Source organism: Quercus robur, chromosome 4 (genome assembly GCF_932294415.1).
Source record: "Quercus robur chromosome 4, dhQueRobu3.1, whole genome shotgun sequence".
NCBI classification, from domain to species: Eukaryota; Viridiplantae; Streptophyta; class Magnoliopsida; order Fagales; family Fagaceae; genus Quercus; species Quercus robur.
The window spans coordinates 10,026,365-10,043,181 of record NC_065537.1 but is presented as its reverse complement, the minus strand read 5'-3'; the positions used below and the strand labels follow the sequence as shown (position 1 = coordinate 10,043,181).

General features: G+C 32.8%; 1 protein-coding gene across 14 annotated transcripts in view; it reads left to right on the top strand.

Moving 5' to 3' along the window:
• LOC126720539 (cysteine-rich repeat secretory protein 38-like) overlaps positions 1-15,549 on the top strand; it is a 142,294-nt gene extending 126,745 nt beyond the window's left edge. For 2 of the 14 annotated variants that reach the window (XM_050423056.1, XM_050423047.1), the window contains one exon: positions 15,316-15,549. In XM_050423056.1, coding sequence (XP_050279013.1) covers positions 15,316-15,449 — 134 coding nt within the window. In that variant the 3' untranslated portion in view covers positions 15,450-15,549. Of the gene's footprint in view, positions 1-7,527; positions 8,219-11,457; positions 12,032-12,085; positions 12,280-15,254 lie in introns of those variants that run through there. The other 12 variants (XM_050423057.1, XM_050423055.1, XM_050423058.1 and 9 more) reach the window with 10 other exon arrangements.
• Positions 15,550-16,817: the final 1,268 nt, after the last annotated feature.

Sequence of the window (16,817 nt, the reverse complement as noted above, 5' to 3'; positions counted from 1 at the left end):
GGGGTGGACATAGCATCCAACAAGCTCAACAATGCCATTTAGCTCATTATAAAGCTCCACATTCCTGTGAAGTTTAATGTCTAAACTAGTTAAAACTCCTTTGACACTCCCATATTTTCACAGAAGCTGGTATCTGATTTTGAATCCACTGGATTCTGATTCCCAACCAGCTTGTTGTCAAAATGAACTGGAGATTTTTCTAAATGTGAACCAGATAATTGAAAAACATCTGAAGTATCCTGAACAAAGTTTCTCTCCAAACTAGTTTGGAGAGAAACACTTCAAGCTTTTCATATATTTCTTTTTTGAGTGTGAATTTTGAAAATTTAACCGTTAAATTTCATGTTCCTTATGTTCTCAACATGCATATCAAATTTAGTTCAAATCAGATATTATTTACTATTTGATCAATTAACTTATTTTTTATATACAACTTTAGATTACAAAAACTTGAAATTATAACATTTATTTGATGACATAGCAATTGATCATTGATTTTCTTGAAATTTTGTAAGCATTAAGGATGTAATAAGAATATGCAATCTAATGATTAAATTTTCAAAATTCACACTCAATATAGATATATATGATGAGTTTGTAGGGTTTTTCTCCAAACTAGTTTAGAGAGAAACTTTGTTCAAGTATCCTTGTCATCAAAGGCAAAAGCCAATGCATTATTTTCTGACATGGCAGGAGCCATATTGTTTTTAAACTTTTGGAATTAATAGTAGTATTCTGTGTGTGAAACATGCAATTTTCCTCCAAAGCCAGACTTGAGTTCTAAAGAAGTCCCTTTTACCTGATTTTTCATCAGAAGAGCTCAACTGATGAAAATCTCTGAGGCAAGCAAAGTTCCTGTGGCAGGATCTTTTTAAGGGTAGTTTCTGCATATGATACTTTCTGAGGGTAGAACATTATATTTACTCGCTAATAGAGATACCTTTTGGACCTTTCTTAGGGTATATACTTTATTTGGTGTTTGGGTAAAGGACGTAATGTCAGGTTCAGCAACCACTTTCTTAACGCTGATTTCCTTTGATGATATTTTTGAATTAACCATGATTCTTTGGTATTATTAGCAGTAGAAACACAAGAAGTATCTGGACGAGTTTAAATTTCAAGTTCACTTTATTTGTAGAAATTCTAACAACAATCTAGGCATATACACAAGAAAACACAGTCAAAAGTGCATCATATTTAATAAATCACTTGACCTTGTATCCAGCAATACTTTGTGTAATAACAGGCAATAATGGTGTTACAATTCAATAGCCTTCAAGACCAAAAGGACTAAAAATTTAAAAACTTTCAACAGGTCCAATTCAAGACAACAACATCTAACTATAATCTAAAAAAACATAATAAAATCTTACCAGGAAAGAAGATGATACAATTTAATGGATTGAATTAGTTAGAGCTGACTTCTTAACATTAGGAACGCCAACTTTAATTTCTTTTTTAAGATTAACAAGCATGGATCTCAAAAACTTTCTTCTGTTTCCTGGGGATAAAATTTCAATGGCTAACTTGATTCTAAACCCACTAATCATTATGTTATGATCAATGAAGTATATGTTGGCTAGACTTGTCTTTACTATGACATTGCCATGTGTAGAATGAGCACAATTTTTAGTCACAAAATTGAGTTGATAAATAACAGTCATAACCTCTAAACTGATTTTGTCCTTCTACATAAAAGCAACACTTTCATGTCTAAAACAAAAGAAAAGAAAACACAGCAATACCATGGACACATAAACTTCCCAACAGCTTCACTTGATACAACAACTGACCTGTCAATAATAATTTCAAAAGATGACCACCTTGCAGTTTACTCTTTGAGCAAAACTAAGCTCTCCATGAGATCCATGAGATCAGCTGTATAAAACTTTGGTTCGAGATCTTCAATTCCAAGATTGTTCTTATTTAGAATCTTAAGGTCACATGAAAAGACAAGTTCACCGCTGCCCGTGCAGCCAAAGAATTTCCCAACATCCTGGAATGGTCCAACAACTATTTGACTACAAGACTCCACAACACCATAATCCCTCATCACCCATATGCGGCACTCCTTGATCAACCCAATTTCATCTTCAGCTTTGCCAAAAGCAATCAAAGCCAGCAATCCCTTGAATACCACAAGTTGTTCAAAAATTAGAGACAAACCATCTAAGTAATTCAGCAGTAGTATTATCTCCCAGAATTTCTCATCATTGACATCAAAGGACAAAATGAACTTGCGGTGATGAAAATATGCAACCTATACTTCATAATCAAGTTCATTATTCTCTCAAGATTCAAAGTTAATGTAAATAGAAGTCATGAGATTTATTCTTCTTTTTACAGTCATTAGTAGAATAATAAATCTCACAGTGGTCTAGTTCAATATGTCTTAACACTTAAAACATATCAACATATCAACTAAAAGCCTCCACTTCCATAATCAAGACAAATCATCTTAGTTGGTATGTTATAGTCTTCGCAAATGAAATACCCAATTTTATCACCGACTTCAAATTAAAATTCTGGGTTTACAAAGAATTTGTGATTTATATTTTTAGTGACGAAATCACATAAATCACATACTATGCATCTCATGGACTATATGATAATGTCCAAATATTCATATTACCATTATTTTATATAATAATAAAACAACTTTATTAATCACAACATAATGTCATACATAGTATCATACAATAGGATTTAAAGGGCACATATCCTAACACTTATGTGATGATGTGGGTTTGCAAGCAAGTTCTAGGTGGTGAAGCCTAGGATTTGTTTTGTTGCTACTTTTATTTCTCTTTTTTCTCCTATTTCCAAACGACCATAGCACATAGCATAATAGGCAGTGGGTTTTAGGTCCACTTTACATTGTTTTGCACATCACACATAATTATATATCTCACATATTTGAATTACACATTACTGCCTCCTATATAAAGGTACTACTGTTTATTTCATTACTTGAGAAATACAATGTTATTCATCCAGTATTTCTAATATGGTATCAGGGCCACCTTTATGTGGACATGGTAACCACATGCATCATTAAGAAGTTTTCTTCTCTGCCTTAAAGCCTTCCTTACCTAAATCTTCATATTAAGGATGAGTTTAGTTCAACTTTTTGTAATGAAAAAGTGGAGTTTTCAAAAAGTGAATAATGAAAAAGTGGAGTTTCAAAAAGTGCATAATGAAAAAGTAGAGTTTCAAAAAGCTGAGTATTTGGTAAAAGCTGTTAAGAAGTTCTTTTTGAAAAAGCTAAGTGTTTGGCTAACACTTATAAAAGTTAGAGTTTGAGGGATAAATTACCAAAAAGGACAATGTATATATAAGGAGTTTATTTCATACTTAAATCAACTACTTCATATACTTACTAAAAAATAATAATAATATATTATTGGTATTATTTTAATAATGTTTGGGCAATTTTTCTTTTTTAGTGTCATAATTATTTGTTATTACCATTAATGACTTCTTATCAATATTAATTAAATCTAAATAATTTTTATCATCATGAAGCACAAAATGAAAATGTAAAAAGATGATAAAATATACACCAATAATCCAAGTTTAAATTGTACTACATAAAAATGTAAAAAGATAATAAAATACATACCAATAATCCAAGTTTAAATTGTACTACATAAAAATATAAAAAAATTGTACTACATGAGTTCTGCTCAAGTTGCTGCAACATCCCTTAACATTTTATCAAGTTGTTGTAGATTCTGTAGACCTTTATGTTGAAATTTTGAAGCTTTGGGTACTTCCTACAAAATATAATTGTCATTTCACTTATATTACAATAATATACATAACTATTTCAAACTAGCTACATATTAATAAAATACTCAACTCACCTTCAACTTCATGTCCCACCAATCATCACTAGCACCAATTGTTCCCTTCACTGCATCCCAACCTAAATTTGTGTCAAGATCCTTCAATTTTTCCCACACTCTCCAATCTGCTTTTAATACATCCCACCTACATTTTGATTGTTCCTTATCATAGTTTAGACCGGTCTCATCACAAAATTTGATTACCAAATTGCTCCAACCTTTGGCACTTAAGGCAGCAAAGATTCCTTTATTCCCAGCTTCAATCTCTTCCACACAACTTGTTTGCCTCGGAGTTGGAAGTGGTGTTTTTACCCATCTATAGAGTTAAGCAACCATAAGAAATGCAAAAAATAGAATTTATAATATTCCAATCTAGTGAACTAGTTACAAACATGATCTAATAAATCCACAAAAAAAAAAAAAAAAAAAAAAAAATTACAGCCTAGTCTAAGCATTAAAATAGAAAGGGCTAGAGAGGAATCTCATCATGTCACAACTCACAAGAGCACCGTTTGTACATTCACTAGTCAATAGACACAGCTAGAAAATTGCTGCCATAATTGAGGACACTGGCCTCAAAAGCAGTCAGGTTCATTGCAATAGACTACTCTTAATAACTCAACATTCAATCCCATAAAGCATAGATGGTCTTATAATTGTTTTATAAATGGTCATACAAGGTTATTAACCGTAATCCAAATCAACTGCAGTATCCAAGGTTATTAACCTTGAGAACAAATCATAAAAATACCAAAATAACAATTTACGAGTCAACTAGATTCAACTTTACATTAAATTCCAATTCTAAATGAAGCAAAACACTTCCACTCCTCATTACTAAAGACCAAAAAAATCACATAAACAATAAAATTTGCAAAAAAATCTACCATACAATACCCCAAAAAAAAAAAAAAAAAAAAAAACCATTGTATAGCTTAAACCTCAATTCTTAAACTAAGCAATAAATTCTTACACCAAAGCATTCAAAACCCAAAAAGTCACATAACAAATAATCAACAAAAACCACAAAAACCAACCCAAAAAACTCAAGCTACCACTCAGTACTAGAAAACATAAAAATAAATATAACCCCATAACATAACTAACACTTGAAAATTCATATCATGCAAAAGACTTTCAACCAGAACCTTAAAAACCCAAATAATTAAATAACTAATAATCAACATTAAAACACAAAAACTTGTGTGGGGTGCTGATGTGTGGGGTGCTGATGGGGTGTGCGTGGGCTGCTGATGTGGGGTGCGTCTGCTACTGATGGGGCATGCGTGTGTAGTTGCACATGCATGCCCCATCAGCAACAGACGCACCCCACATCAGCAGCCCACGCACACCCTGCAGCACCTCACCATGCAGCAACACACGCACTTCTCATTAGCACCACACACACTTCTCATTTCTTAATCTCAGTAATTAAATTTCATCTGTGATAGAATAAAATTATATCATATGTAAACTATTCAATCACTGGTGACTATATCTGGGCTGCATTACAATCACATGGTATTTTTTTTAGTGTTTGGTACACTGGAAAACGTAATTCAACAGGAAACAAGCCCAATATTCCAGAATGTCACATACTCAACGAACCACGACAAATAAATTATGCCTATTTTCAAGGTCACAACCAAACACCCAAAAAAAATAGGCCGATTTGTTGGAAAACATTTTCTGTTGAAACAACAACAAAAGAGCATAATTGATGAGTGAGAAATGAGAATGAAAACGTTATGTATGACCTAAACAAGCTCTGCCATAATCAAGTTAAAGTCAACTAGAAAAATTCTTCTATTCTTCTGTGACAACTAGCATGAAAAATATTTATATTTCTTCTGAAAATTCTTCTTTCTTTCTCATTCTTTATATTTCTAAAATACCCAAAATACCCAAATTAGATATTGCATAACTTAAGACAGAGCATCCACAAAATAAAAAAGAAATTACGAAGCATGTACAGAACAAAATTTTTTTCAATACCCGGCAAGAGAACAAATAGATCTTTAGCAAGAACAAAGCATGCAAGATCTGAAAAAAAAAAAAAAAAAAAAATTTTGATAGGTAAAAAAAAAAAATTAGATCAGTGTTGGTACCTGGTGGTTTTTGGTAGCAAATCGGTGTTGCTTAGTGTTTTGTTAATCAAAACTCTACCTTCAAAATGTATTTCTCATATCAGATTAGACAAATAAAATTATAAAAAAAAAAAAAAAAAATTACAGAGGAAGGCCCGTTGAAGAAGACGAAGAAAGAAGAAGAAGAGGAAGAAGATTTTCAACGGCTGACAAAAGAAAAGAGAGACTTACGCGCAAGGAGAGGCTTGTAGCAACACGGAGAGGCAGAGCTGAGAGAAGAGATGAGAGGCGTGGAGCTGGCTTGCGCAGAGCAGAGAGATGAGATGAGAGGAATGAGTGCCTGAAGACTGAAGACACCTTGCCCTTTATTGAAGGGCAATTACGTAATTGCCAACTCAACCCCCGACAGATACATTAAACGCGCACCAACTTTTAACAAAATGGACCGATATACCTCCATAACTCAAACACGCATTCCTTCACAAATATAAAACGCAATTTTTTCCAAAAAGTTACGTTTTATACTTACCAAACACTAATTTGGAGCTGACTTTTTTGAAAACGCAACTTTTGGGTTATAAACGCTGAAACAAACGGGTACTAAGATTGGTTCAAGCAAAGGTACTTTTTTATTGGAGTTCTTTTTTTTTTTTTTGATAAGATTTATTGGAGTTCTAAACCTCATAGTTCTGTATACCTTTGGGTTGAAATGCAAGGCTATGAGAGTGAGGCTCTACAACCTCGTGCTCAATTTACTCACTTAAAAGTATATTTCTTCATGTAGACAGATATATTAACCTATATGGCAACTAACTTGCATTTGGTTGTCTTGTCGATTTGGATTTAATGTTTACGGGTAGATGGGCTAGAAGGAAGACCAGGCCCAATTCATCCCATAATTCCTTCGGCTAAAGCTCAGATATATATATATATATATATATATATTTCATTTCTTTATTTTTATCAAATAGCACTATGACTGTCCATGTTTTCACCCTTATCCATATTCCACTTCTATTTCTTGTCTAATTTCAAATTTTAGGTAATAATTTATATTTTTCAACAAACCAATTTTCAAAACACTGAGCAGTGGAGTCAATAACGTTATCCACTGCTCATGGTTTTCAAAATTAATTTTGAGCACGTGCAGAACCATGAGCAAGTGACATCTTTCAAACTTTAATCCCATTAATTTATGGGTAATTAAATTAATAAAAAAATATTTTTTATATATATATATATACATATATTTTTTCCCAAGTCGGGGGTTCATTTGAACCCCTGAATTACAAGTGCAGCCGCCCTTGCATTGATCCCTCACGAATTTGAATGGCTTGTTTCTAGTTTCCATAGAACTTTCATGAGTTAATTAATATAAAAGCGCCACAAAAAGATTTTATACGATATTATTGGCTCCGCTCTCCAGCACGTTCAAAGTCTGAGTGCGATTTTGTACGAGAGGTTTATTAATCAAAACGATTTGGACTGAGATGAGGTTGCCACTAAGAATAAAGTCAGAATTTTCTACTCCAAACTTGGCCAAAACTTGACAAGTCTCGTCTATTTATAGAGTTCTTGTAGATAATATTACACACCCACAAAACCAACCTTCAATTTCGTTCAACATGTGCTCAAAATATATTTCCTTCAGCTTTCTATTATTCAGCCTCTTCCTCCATGCAGTCAATTGTGCTGACCCATTATACCATTTTTGTTTTAGCCAGGAAAACTACACTGCCAATAGCCCTTATGGTACAAACTTGAATGGCTTGCTAAAAATTTTGTCCACCAAAGTTCCTTCAAAAGGGTTTGGGCTCAGCTCGACTGGGCAAGGCCGAGCTCAAGCAAATGGTTTAGCCCTATGCCGAGGTGATGTCTCAAAAACAAACTGTAAGACCTGTGTCACTGATGCAAGCAAAGAGCTTGGTGATCGTTGTCCTTATAAAAAAGGAGCAATAATTTGGTATGATAACTGCCTTTTAAAGTACTCGAATATACATTTCTTTGGAGAAATCGATAACAAAAACAAGTTCTACTTGTGGAACGTCCAAGATGTAGAAAATCCCACTTCATTCAATCCAAAAGTTAAGGATTTGTTAAGCAGGTTATCTAATAAAGCTTATGCCAATCCAAAATTCTATGCTACCGGGGACCTAAAGCTTGATTCATCAAGCAAACTATATGGTTTGGCTCAATGCACCAGAGACCTTTCTGGTCTTGATTGTAAGAAGTGTCTTGATACTGCGATTAGTGAACTTCCCAACTGTTGCAATGGAAAACGAGGTGGGCGGGTTGTTGGTGGCACTTGTAACGTTAGATATGAACTTTACCCCTTTGTTAATGCCTAGACTGTTATGGTTTCCTATGTTTATAATGTACGAAACTATACAATGTAATATGCTTAAAAATAAATAAATAAAATTGTCCAATGAGACAACTTATCTTTGCTTCGTCATATGTATAATTTTGGCCAATTGTAATTATTTGGTTGGATTTTTGTAACTTAGATGTTGAAATTTTGCATGGGGCAGGGGTTTTGCTAAATATTGTTATTTTGTTAATAAATAAAAAATAAAAAAGGGGAGACTTTTACTGTTTCAAAAGCATATTTTATTTGAAAAAATTAAAGACAAATGCGCTTGCCAGGCTCCGAACCTGGCCTCTCACCTTGTAAGCAACAAGATTGACCACGTGGCCTTTTTGTGAATCAATATGTAGTATTATTAAATTTATATTAAACTTACATGACTTATAGTTTCTAATCTTTTATGTCATCTTTCTCAACATATTTAATATTTTTTTTTTTTTTTTCATTGCTAAATAAATCTTTTATTTAAGAATAATACCTATGCAATTTATGAATTTATTTTAAAAGTCTTTTTTTGTTAATTGAAAGGATTTCTCTTGAAAGACTATTATAAAATTTCTTTTTATGGTTATTTATGTTGTACTATTTTTTATTAACCTTATCATATCATGAAAATTTCATTGAAATTTTGTTTCAATTTTTAAGATATGTTTAGTAAATTTTGCTAATATTTACAAATTTAATATATTTATTTATATTTAAATAATTATTAAATTAATTCTGACTTTATCACGGTTCGACCTCGGTTCGACCTCGGTTCAAACTCGGTTAAACCTTAAAAATCTTGAACCTCTCCCTTTTATGATTCAATGAACGGTCCGAGTCTAAAAACCATGATATTAACCTGTATGGCAACTAATTTTGCATTTGGTTGTCTTTTAGATTTGGATTTAATGTTTGTAGGTAGCACCATGACTGTCCATGTTTTCACCTATATCCATATTCCACTTCTATTTGACACTTTCTTGCCTAATTTCATTTTTTAGGTAATAATTTATATTTTTTATCAAACCAATTTTCAAAACACTGAGCAGTGGAGTTAATAGGGTTATTCACTGCTCATGGTTTTCAAAATTAATTTTGAGCATATGCAAAACCACGAGCAAGTGACATCTTTCATCATATTACTTTAATTCCATTGATCCAATAACGGCTTCAGGAAATTTCTTTTGGGGTTGTTAAGAAACTTAAATTAAACAAACTTTAATAAAAAGAGAACTTGAATATAGTGTGTTATTGACAAAAAAAATAAACATAAATACATGAAATTTTACAATATCTTTTCACGAGTTTTCATATTTTGAAATCTTCCCATAATAATTTATTATCTATTGTTAACGTAGATGTAACCATCTTATTTTATTATGTTTGTATAACATTTTCATTTTTATGTAATTGTCATTATTTATTTGTTATTGTTTTTATAAATTATTAACATTATATTAATTATTGATTCACATAACCACACACATCCATATATAATGTAAGGTGACGAATTTGGGGTTCAGGCCCAACAGGTGGGAGATTCTGGCCCAAAAGTCCCTCAACAATGAATTTGTAGAGAGCAGGTTATAGAACTAGGTCTTTGACAGGAGAAACGAAGTTACGACCAAGCCATGCAACCAGTTGGACGTAGGGATATTCCTTCGAACTTTTGGAGTAACGGTCCCTGAGGCTGCTCCTGCTACTTCTCTCTCTTTTCTCCTTCTTTATCCTTTCTTCTTTCTGCTTGCGATCCCTTTTCCATGGGGATCTCCTTCCCTTATATAGCACCCTTCCTGAGATCATGTCCCTACACTTGTCAGTCATCCGATCCTCCACTCGAGTGCCTGTCCCATAGGTCATCCTCCCTCCTTTCTGTGAGTTGCACTGGCCAAGGTCATTCTGCGTTCCTGTCCCTTCCACATAAATGCGGCTGGAAAAGTAGTTCCTTGGCATTTAATGCGGCAGTTGTGATTGTCCCCTCCTCCTTCCTGAGTGTCATGCATTGTTTCTTCGTATTGGGCGACCTTTCGCTAAGTATGGGGTGCAAATTGGATGCTTACTGGGTGAGTCCGAGGAGGTGTTCCTCCTCGGACGCCCCTTAGCAGGCCCGGCCCATCATGATTGAGACGGGATATCCTACTCCCATGCCTTTTCTTCTTTATCGCGGCTGGGCTTGGTACATGTGTTACGGCCCAACATCAACTGACAGAGTTTACCCACCACATATAAATAATACATTTAACAATCAATAATTTTACTATTTTTTTCTTCGAATCACTAGTTTTATAATAAAAAATTATTATAACATGATAACAATATACACATATAACAAATCCTCTATATTTCTTGGTTGTTAAATTATATAAAGTTATATTATATTTATAACATGTACACATTCACATGCTTTACAATTCACACAAATAACATTATATCAAAAAAGAAAAAAATAATGCACACAATTAGTATCAAACATGCACACACACACACACACACACACACTCTCTCTCTCTCTCTCTCTCTCTCTCTCTCTCTCTCTCTCTCATACATACAATATAAATTTATAATAAAAAAAGATATTCAGAACTCACAGACACTCACATTTTATTTTTAGAGTCAGAGATACATAGAAAGACAAATAGAGAATAGAGATGAGATGAGATTGATGAGAGAAAGGGAGACTGATTTGTGTTGTTAATTAGTTTTGGTATGAGTTGATCTATGCTATTTGAATTTGGGCATTAATTTGTAATTAGGGTGTGCAAGATTTAAGTCAAGTTATGCAAAAATATTTTTAAGGGAAATTAAATTAATAAAAAAATATTTTATATATATAAATTTTTTTTTTTCAAGTCAGTGGGTTTTTTTGAACCCCTGAATTACAAGTGCAGCCGCCCCTGCATTGATCCCACACGAATTTGAGTTGGTTTCTAGTTTCCCTAGAACTCTCATGAGTTAATTAATATAAAAGCGCCACCAAAAGATTTTGTGCCAGATTATTGACTCTACGCTCCTGCACGTTCAAAGTCTGAGTGCGATTTTGTGCGAGAGGTTTATTAATCAAAAGGATTTGGACTGAGATGAGGTTGCCACTAAGAATAAAGTCAGCATTTTCTACTCCAAACTTGGCCAAAACTTGACAAGTCTCGTCTATTTGTAGAGTTCTTGTAGATAATACTACACACCCACAAAGCCAACCTTCAATTTCGTTCAACATGTTGTGCTCAAAATATATTTCCTTCAGCTTTCTATTATTCAGCCTCTTCCTCCATGCAGTCAATTGTGCTGACCCATTATACCATTTTTGTTTTAGCCAGGAAAACTACACTGCCAATAGCCCTTATGGTACAAACTTGAATGGCTTGCTAAAATTTTTGTCCACCAAAGTTCCTTTAAAAGGGTTTGGGCTCAGCTCGACTGGGCAAGGCCAAGCTCAAGCAAATGGTTTAGCCCTATGCCGAGGTGATGTCTCAAAAACAAACTGTAAGACCTGTGTCATTGATGCAGGCAAAGAGCTTGGTGATCGTTGTCCTTATAAAAAAGGAGCGATAATTTGGTATGATAACTGCCTTTTAAAGTACTCGAACATACATTTCTTTGGAGAAATCGATAACATAAACAAGTTCTACTTGTGGAACGTCCAAGATGTAGAAAATCCCACTTCATTCAATCCAAAAGTTAAGGATTTGTTAAGCAGGTTATCCAATAAAGCTTATGCCAATCCAAAATTCTATGCTACCGGGGACCTAAAGCTTGATTCATCAAGCAAACTATATGGTTTGGCTCAATGCACTAGGGACCTTTCAGGTCTTGATTGTAAGAAGTGTCTTGATACTGCGATTAGTGAACTTCCCAACTGTTGGGATGGAAAACGAGGTGGGCGAGTTGTTGGTGGCAGTTGTAACGTTAGATATGAACTTTACCCCTTTGTTGATGCCTAGACTGTTATGGTTTCCTATGTTTATGTACAAAACTGTGTAATGTAATATGTTTAAAATAAATAAAATTGTCCAATGAGACAACTTATCTTTGCTTCGTCACATGTATAATTTTGGTAAATTGTAATCATTTGGTTGGATTTTTGGTACTTAGATTTTGAATTTTTGCATGGGGCTGGGGTTTTGCTAAATATTGTTATTTTTTTAATAAATAAAAAATAATAAAAGGGGAGACTTCTACTGTTTTAAAAGCATATTTTATGTGAAAATATTAAAGACTGCGCTTGCCAGGCTCCAAACCTGACCTCCCACCTTGTAAGCAACAAGATTGAAGCCATGACCAACAGACCAAGTGGCCCTTTATTTAACTAATTATTAAATTTACATGATTTATAGTTTCTATCCTTCTATGTCATCTTTCTTAACATATTTGATATTATTAATTTTTTTTTCATTGCTAAATTAACTTTATATTTAAGAATAATACCTATGCAATTTATAAATTTATTTTAAAAGTCTTTTTTACTTAATTGAAATGATTTCTCTTGAAAGACTATTATAAAATTTCTTTTTATGGTTATTTATGTTGTACTATTTTTTATTAACCTTATAATGTACTATTTTATGTTAACCTTATAATATCATGAAAATTTCATTGAAATTTTGTTTCAATTTTTAAGATATTTTTAGTAAATTTTGCTAATATTTACAAATTTAATATATTCATTTATATTTAAATAATTATTAAATTAATTATGACTTCATCACGGTTCGACCTCGGTTCAACCTTAAAAACCTTGAACCTCTCCCTTTTATGGTTCAATGAACGGCCCAACTCTAAAAACCATGATATTAACCTGTATGGCAACTAATTTGCATTTGGTTGTCTTGCGGATTTGGATTTAATGTTTGTAGGTAGCACCATGACTGTCCATGTTTTCACCCATATCCATATTCCACTTCTATTTGACACTTTCTTGGCTAATTTCATTTTTTAGGTAATAATTTATATTTTTTATCAAACCAATTTTCAAAACACTGAGCAATGGAGTCAATAAGGTTATTCACTGCTCATGGTTTTCAAAATTAATTTTGAACACATGCAAAACCACGAGCAAGTGACATCTTTCATCATATTACTTTAATTCCATTGATCCAATAACGGCTCCAGGAAATTTCTTTTGGGGTTTAAGAAACTTAAGTTAAACAAACTTTAATAAAAAGAGAACTTGAATATAGTGTGTTATTGACAAAAAAAATAAACATAAATATATGAAATTTTACAATATCTTTTCACAAGTTTTCATATTTTGAAATCTTCTCATAATAATTTATTATCTATTGTTAACGTAGATGTAACCATCTTATTTTATTATGTTTGTATAACATTTTCATTTTTATGTAATTGTCATTATTTATTTGTTATTGTTTTTATAAATTATTAACATTATATTAATTATTGACTGACATAACCACACACATCCATACATAAATAATACATTTAACAATCACTAATTTTACTATTTTTTTCTTCGAATCACTAGTTTTATAATAAGAAATTATTATAGCATGATAACAATATACACATATAACAAATCCTCTATATTTCTTGGTTGTTAAATTATATAAAGTTATATTATATTTATAACATGTACACATTCACACGCTTTACAATTCACACAAATGACATTATATCAAAAAAGAAAAAAATAATGCACACAATTAGTATCAAACACACACACACACACACACACACACACACACACACACTCTCTCTCTCTCTCTCTCTCTCTCTCTCTCTCTCTCTCTCTCTCTCTCTCTCTCTCTCTCATACAATATAAATTTATAATAAAGAAAGATATTCAGAACTCACAAGCACTCACATTTTATTTTTAGAGTCAAAGATACATAGAAAGGCAAATAGAGAATAGAGATGAGATGAGATTGATGAGAGAAAGGGAGACTGATTTGTGTTGTTAATTAGCTTTGGTATGAGTTGATCTATGTTGTTAGAATTTGGGCATTAATTTGTAATCAGAGTGTGCAAGATTTAAGTCAAGTTGTGCAAAAATATTTTTAAGGGCAATTAAATTAATAAAAAAATATTTTATAAATATAAAATTTTTTTTTTTCAAGTCAGTGGGTTCTTTTGAACCCCTGAATTACAAGTGCAGCCGCCCATGCATTGATCCCACACGAATTTGAGTTGGTTTCTAGTTTCCTTAGAACTCTCATGAGTTAATTAATATAAAAGCGCCACAAAAAGATTTTGTGCCAGATTATTGACTCTACGCTCCAGCACGTTCAAAGTCTGAGTGCGATTTTGTACGAGAGGTTTATTAATCAAAAGGATTTGGACTGAGATGAGGTTGCCACTAAGAATAAAGTCAGAATTTTCTACACCAAACTTGGCCAAAACTTGATAATAAGTCTCGTCTATTTATAGAGTTCTTGTAGATAATATTACACACCCACAAAACCAACCTTCAATTTCATTCATCATGTTGTGCTCAAAATATATTTCCTTAAGCTTTCTTTTATTCAGCCTCTTCCTCCATGCAGTCAATTGTGCTGACCCATTATACCATTTTTGTTTTAGCCAGGAAAACTACACTGCCAATAGCCCTTATGGTACAAACTTGAATGGCTTGCTTAAACTTTTGTCCACCAAAGTTCCTTCAAAAGGGTTTGGGCTCAGCTCGACTGGGCAAGGCCGAGCTCAAGCAAATGGTTTAGCCCTATGCCGAGGTGATGTCTCAAAAACAAACTGTAAGACCTGTGTCATTGATGCGGAGAAAGAGCTTGGTGATCGCTGTCCTTATAAAAAAGGAGCGATAATTTGGTATGATAACTGCCTTTTAAAGTACTCGAACATACATTTCTTTGGAGAAATCGATAACAAAAACAAGTTTTACATGTGGAACGTCGAAGACGTAGAAAATCCCACTTCATTCAATCCAAAAGTTAAGGATTTGTTAAGCAGGTTATCTAATAAAGCTTATGCCAATCCAAAATTCTATGCTACCGGGACCTAAAGCTTGATTCATCAAGCAAACTATATGGTTTGGCTCAATGCACCAGAGACCTTTCAGGTCTTGATTGTAAGAAGTGTCTTGATACTGCGATTAGTGAACTTCCCAACTGTTGCAATGGAAAACGAGGTGGGCGAGTTGTTGGTGGCAGTTGTAACGTTAGATATGAACTTTACCCCTTTGTTAATGCCTAGACTGTTATGGTTTCCTATGCTTATGTACGAAACTGTGCAATGTAATATGCTTAAAAATAAATAAAATTGTCCAATGAGACAACTTATCTTTGCTTCGTCATATGTATAATTTTGGCCAATTGTAATCATTTGGTTGGATTTTTGGCACTTAGATGTTGAAATTTTGCATGGGGCAGGGGTTTTGCTAAATGTTGTTTTTTTTTTTATATAAAAAAATAAAAAAAGGGTAGACTTTTACTGTTTAAAAATATTCGGCAAAATCTTTTTTAGAATTTTTGTTTAACCTTGGTTGAGTTCTTTTTGTGTAAAGCCATGTCTATTGCCGGAGGGATGATAAGTACTAAAAGGGAAAAATGTTTCAAACTAAAATCAAATATATATGTGTGACAAATTGATAATTAATATACAAAAGGAGGCTATTTTGAGTAGTACTTTAAGTTAAATAATGTGTTTGAACTTGATAAGGAGTGTAATTAAAGGATGTGTGTGTGTTTAGCAGTTTGTTTCTCATATATATATATATATATATATAATATGTTTAAGTGTCCTATGCCATATCAGCTATTTAATCATAAAGTTGCCATGTAATCTTTAATTGGATTTTATTTATTCTTATGCCAAAATAAAAAGGATAGGATTGGCTTCAACCCCTCACTCCCTCCTCCCCTATTTTCCCTTTCTTTACTTCACCGTTTTCCAATTTTCTAATCAAGTGGCCATACCATCTCAAAGCCAACAGTAATTTACTGGAAACTCTCTTAACAAATATCCAAATATGAGTTGAAGAGAACCACCTTTAAGCATACTAAGTCTTTTACGTAACTCTCTCTCATTAACATGTTAATGAGAGTAGTCTAATGTCAAGAGCAAGAAATCAACGAATATTTTGAGTGCAACAAAAGTGACAGGCAACAAATATTCCCACAGTTACTACCATTGGTTCATGGTAGAGAAAGATAAAAGGATCAATTTTTTTTCATTTTTTTTGGAAAAAAAAAAAACTTGAATATTATAATTCAAATATTTGAAGATTTATAATGAAACATATTTAAACATTTTTTTCTTGCTAGTTATGGATATTGGAAACAAATATGAACAAAGAAACATAAAGATCTTTAGGAGATTAGCAGTCGACAGACATTCATGGAGATTAGCGAAGGACAGAGCTTGTATCGGCTGATGCAATGACAACGAAGGCCATTTGGAGGAGTCGCTACAGTAGAAGAAGAGAAGTGATGATAGTGACGGCAGCTGCAGCCACAATTGTTGGGAGAATGGTAGGAAAGGAAAATGAAGTGCTTGGGTCATAGAAAGATATTATAGAGTCTAAGATTTTTTTAACAAAATAATAAAATATGGGAAATGCTA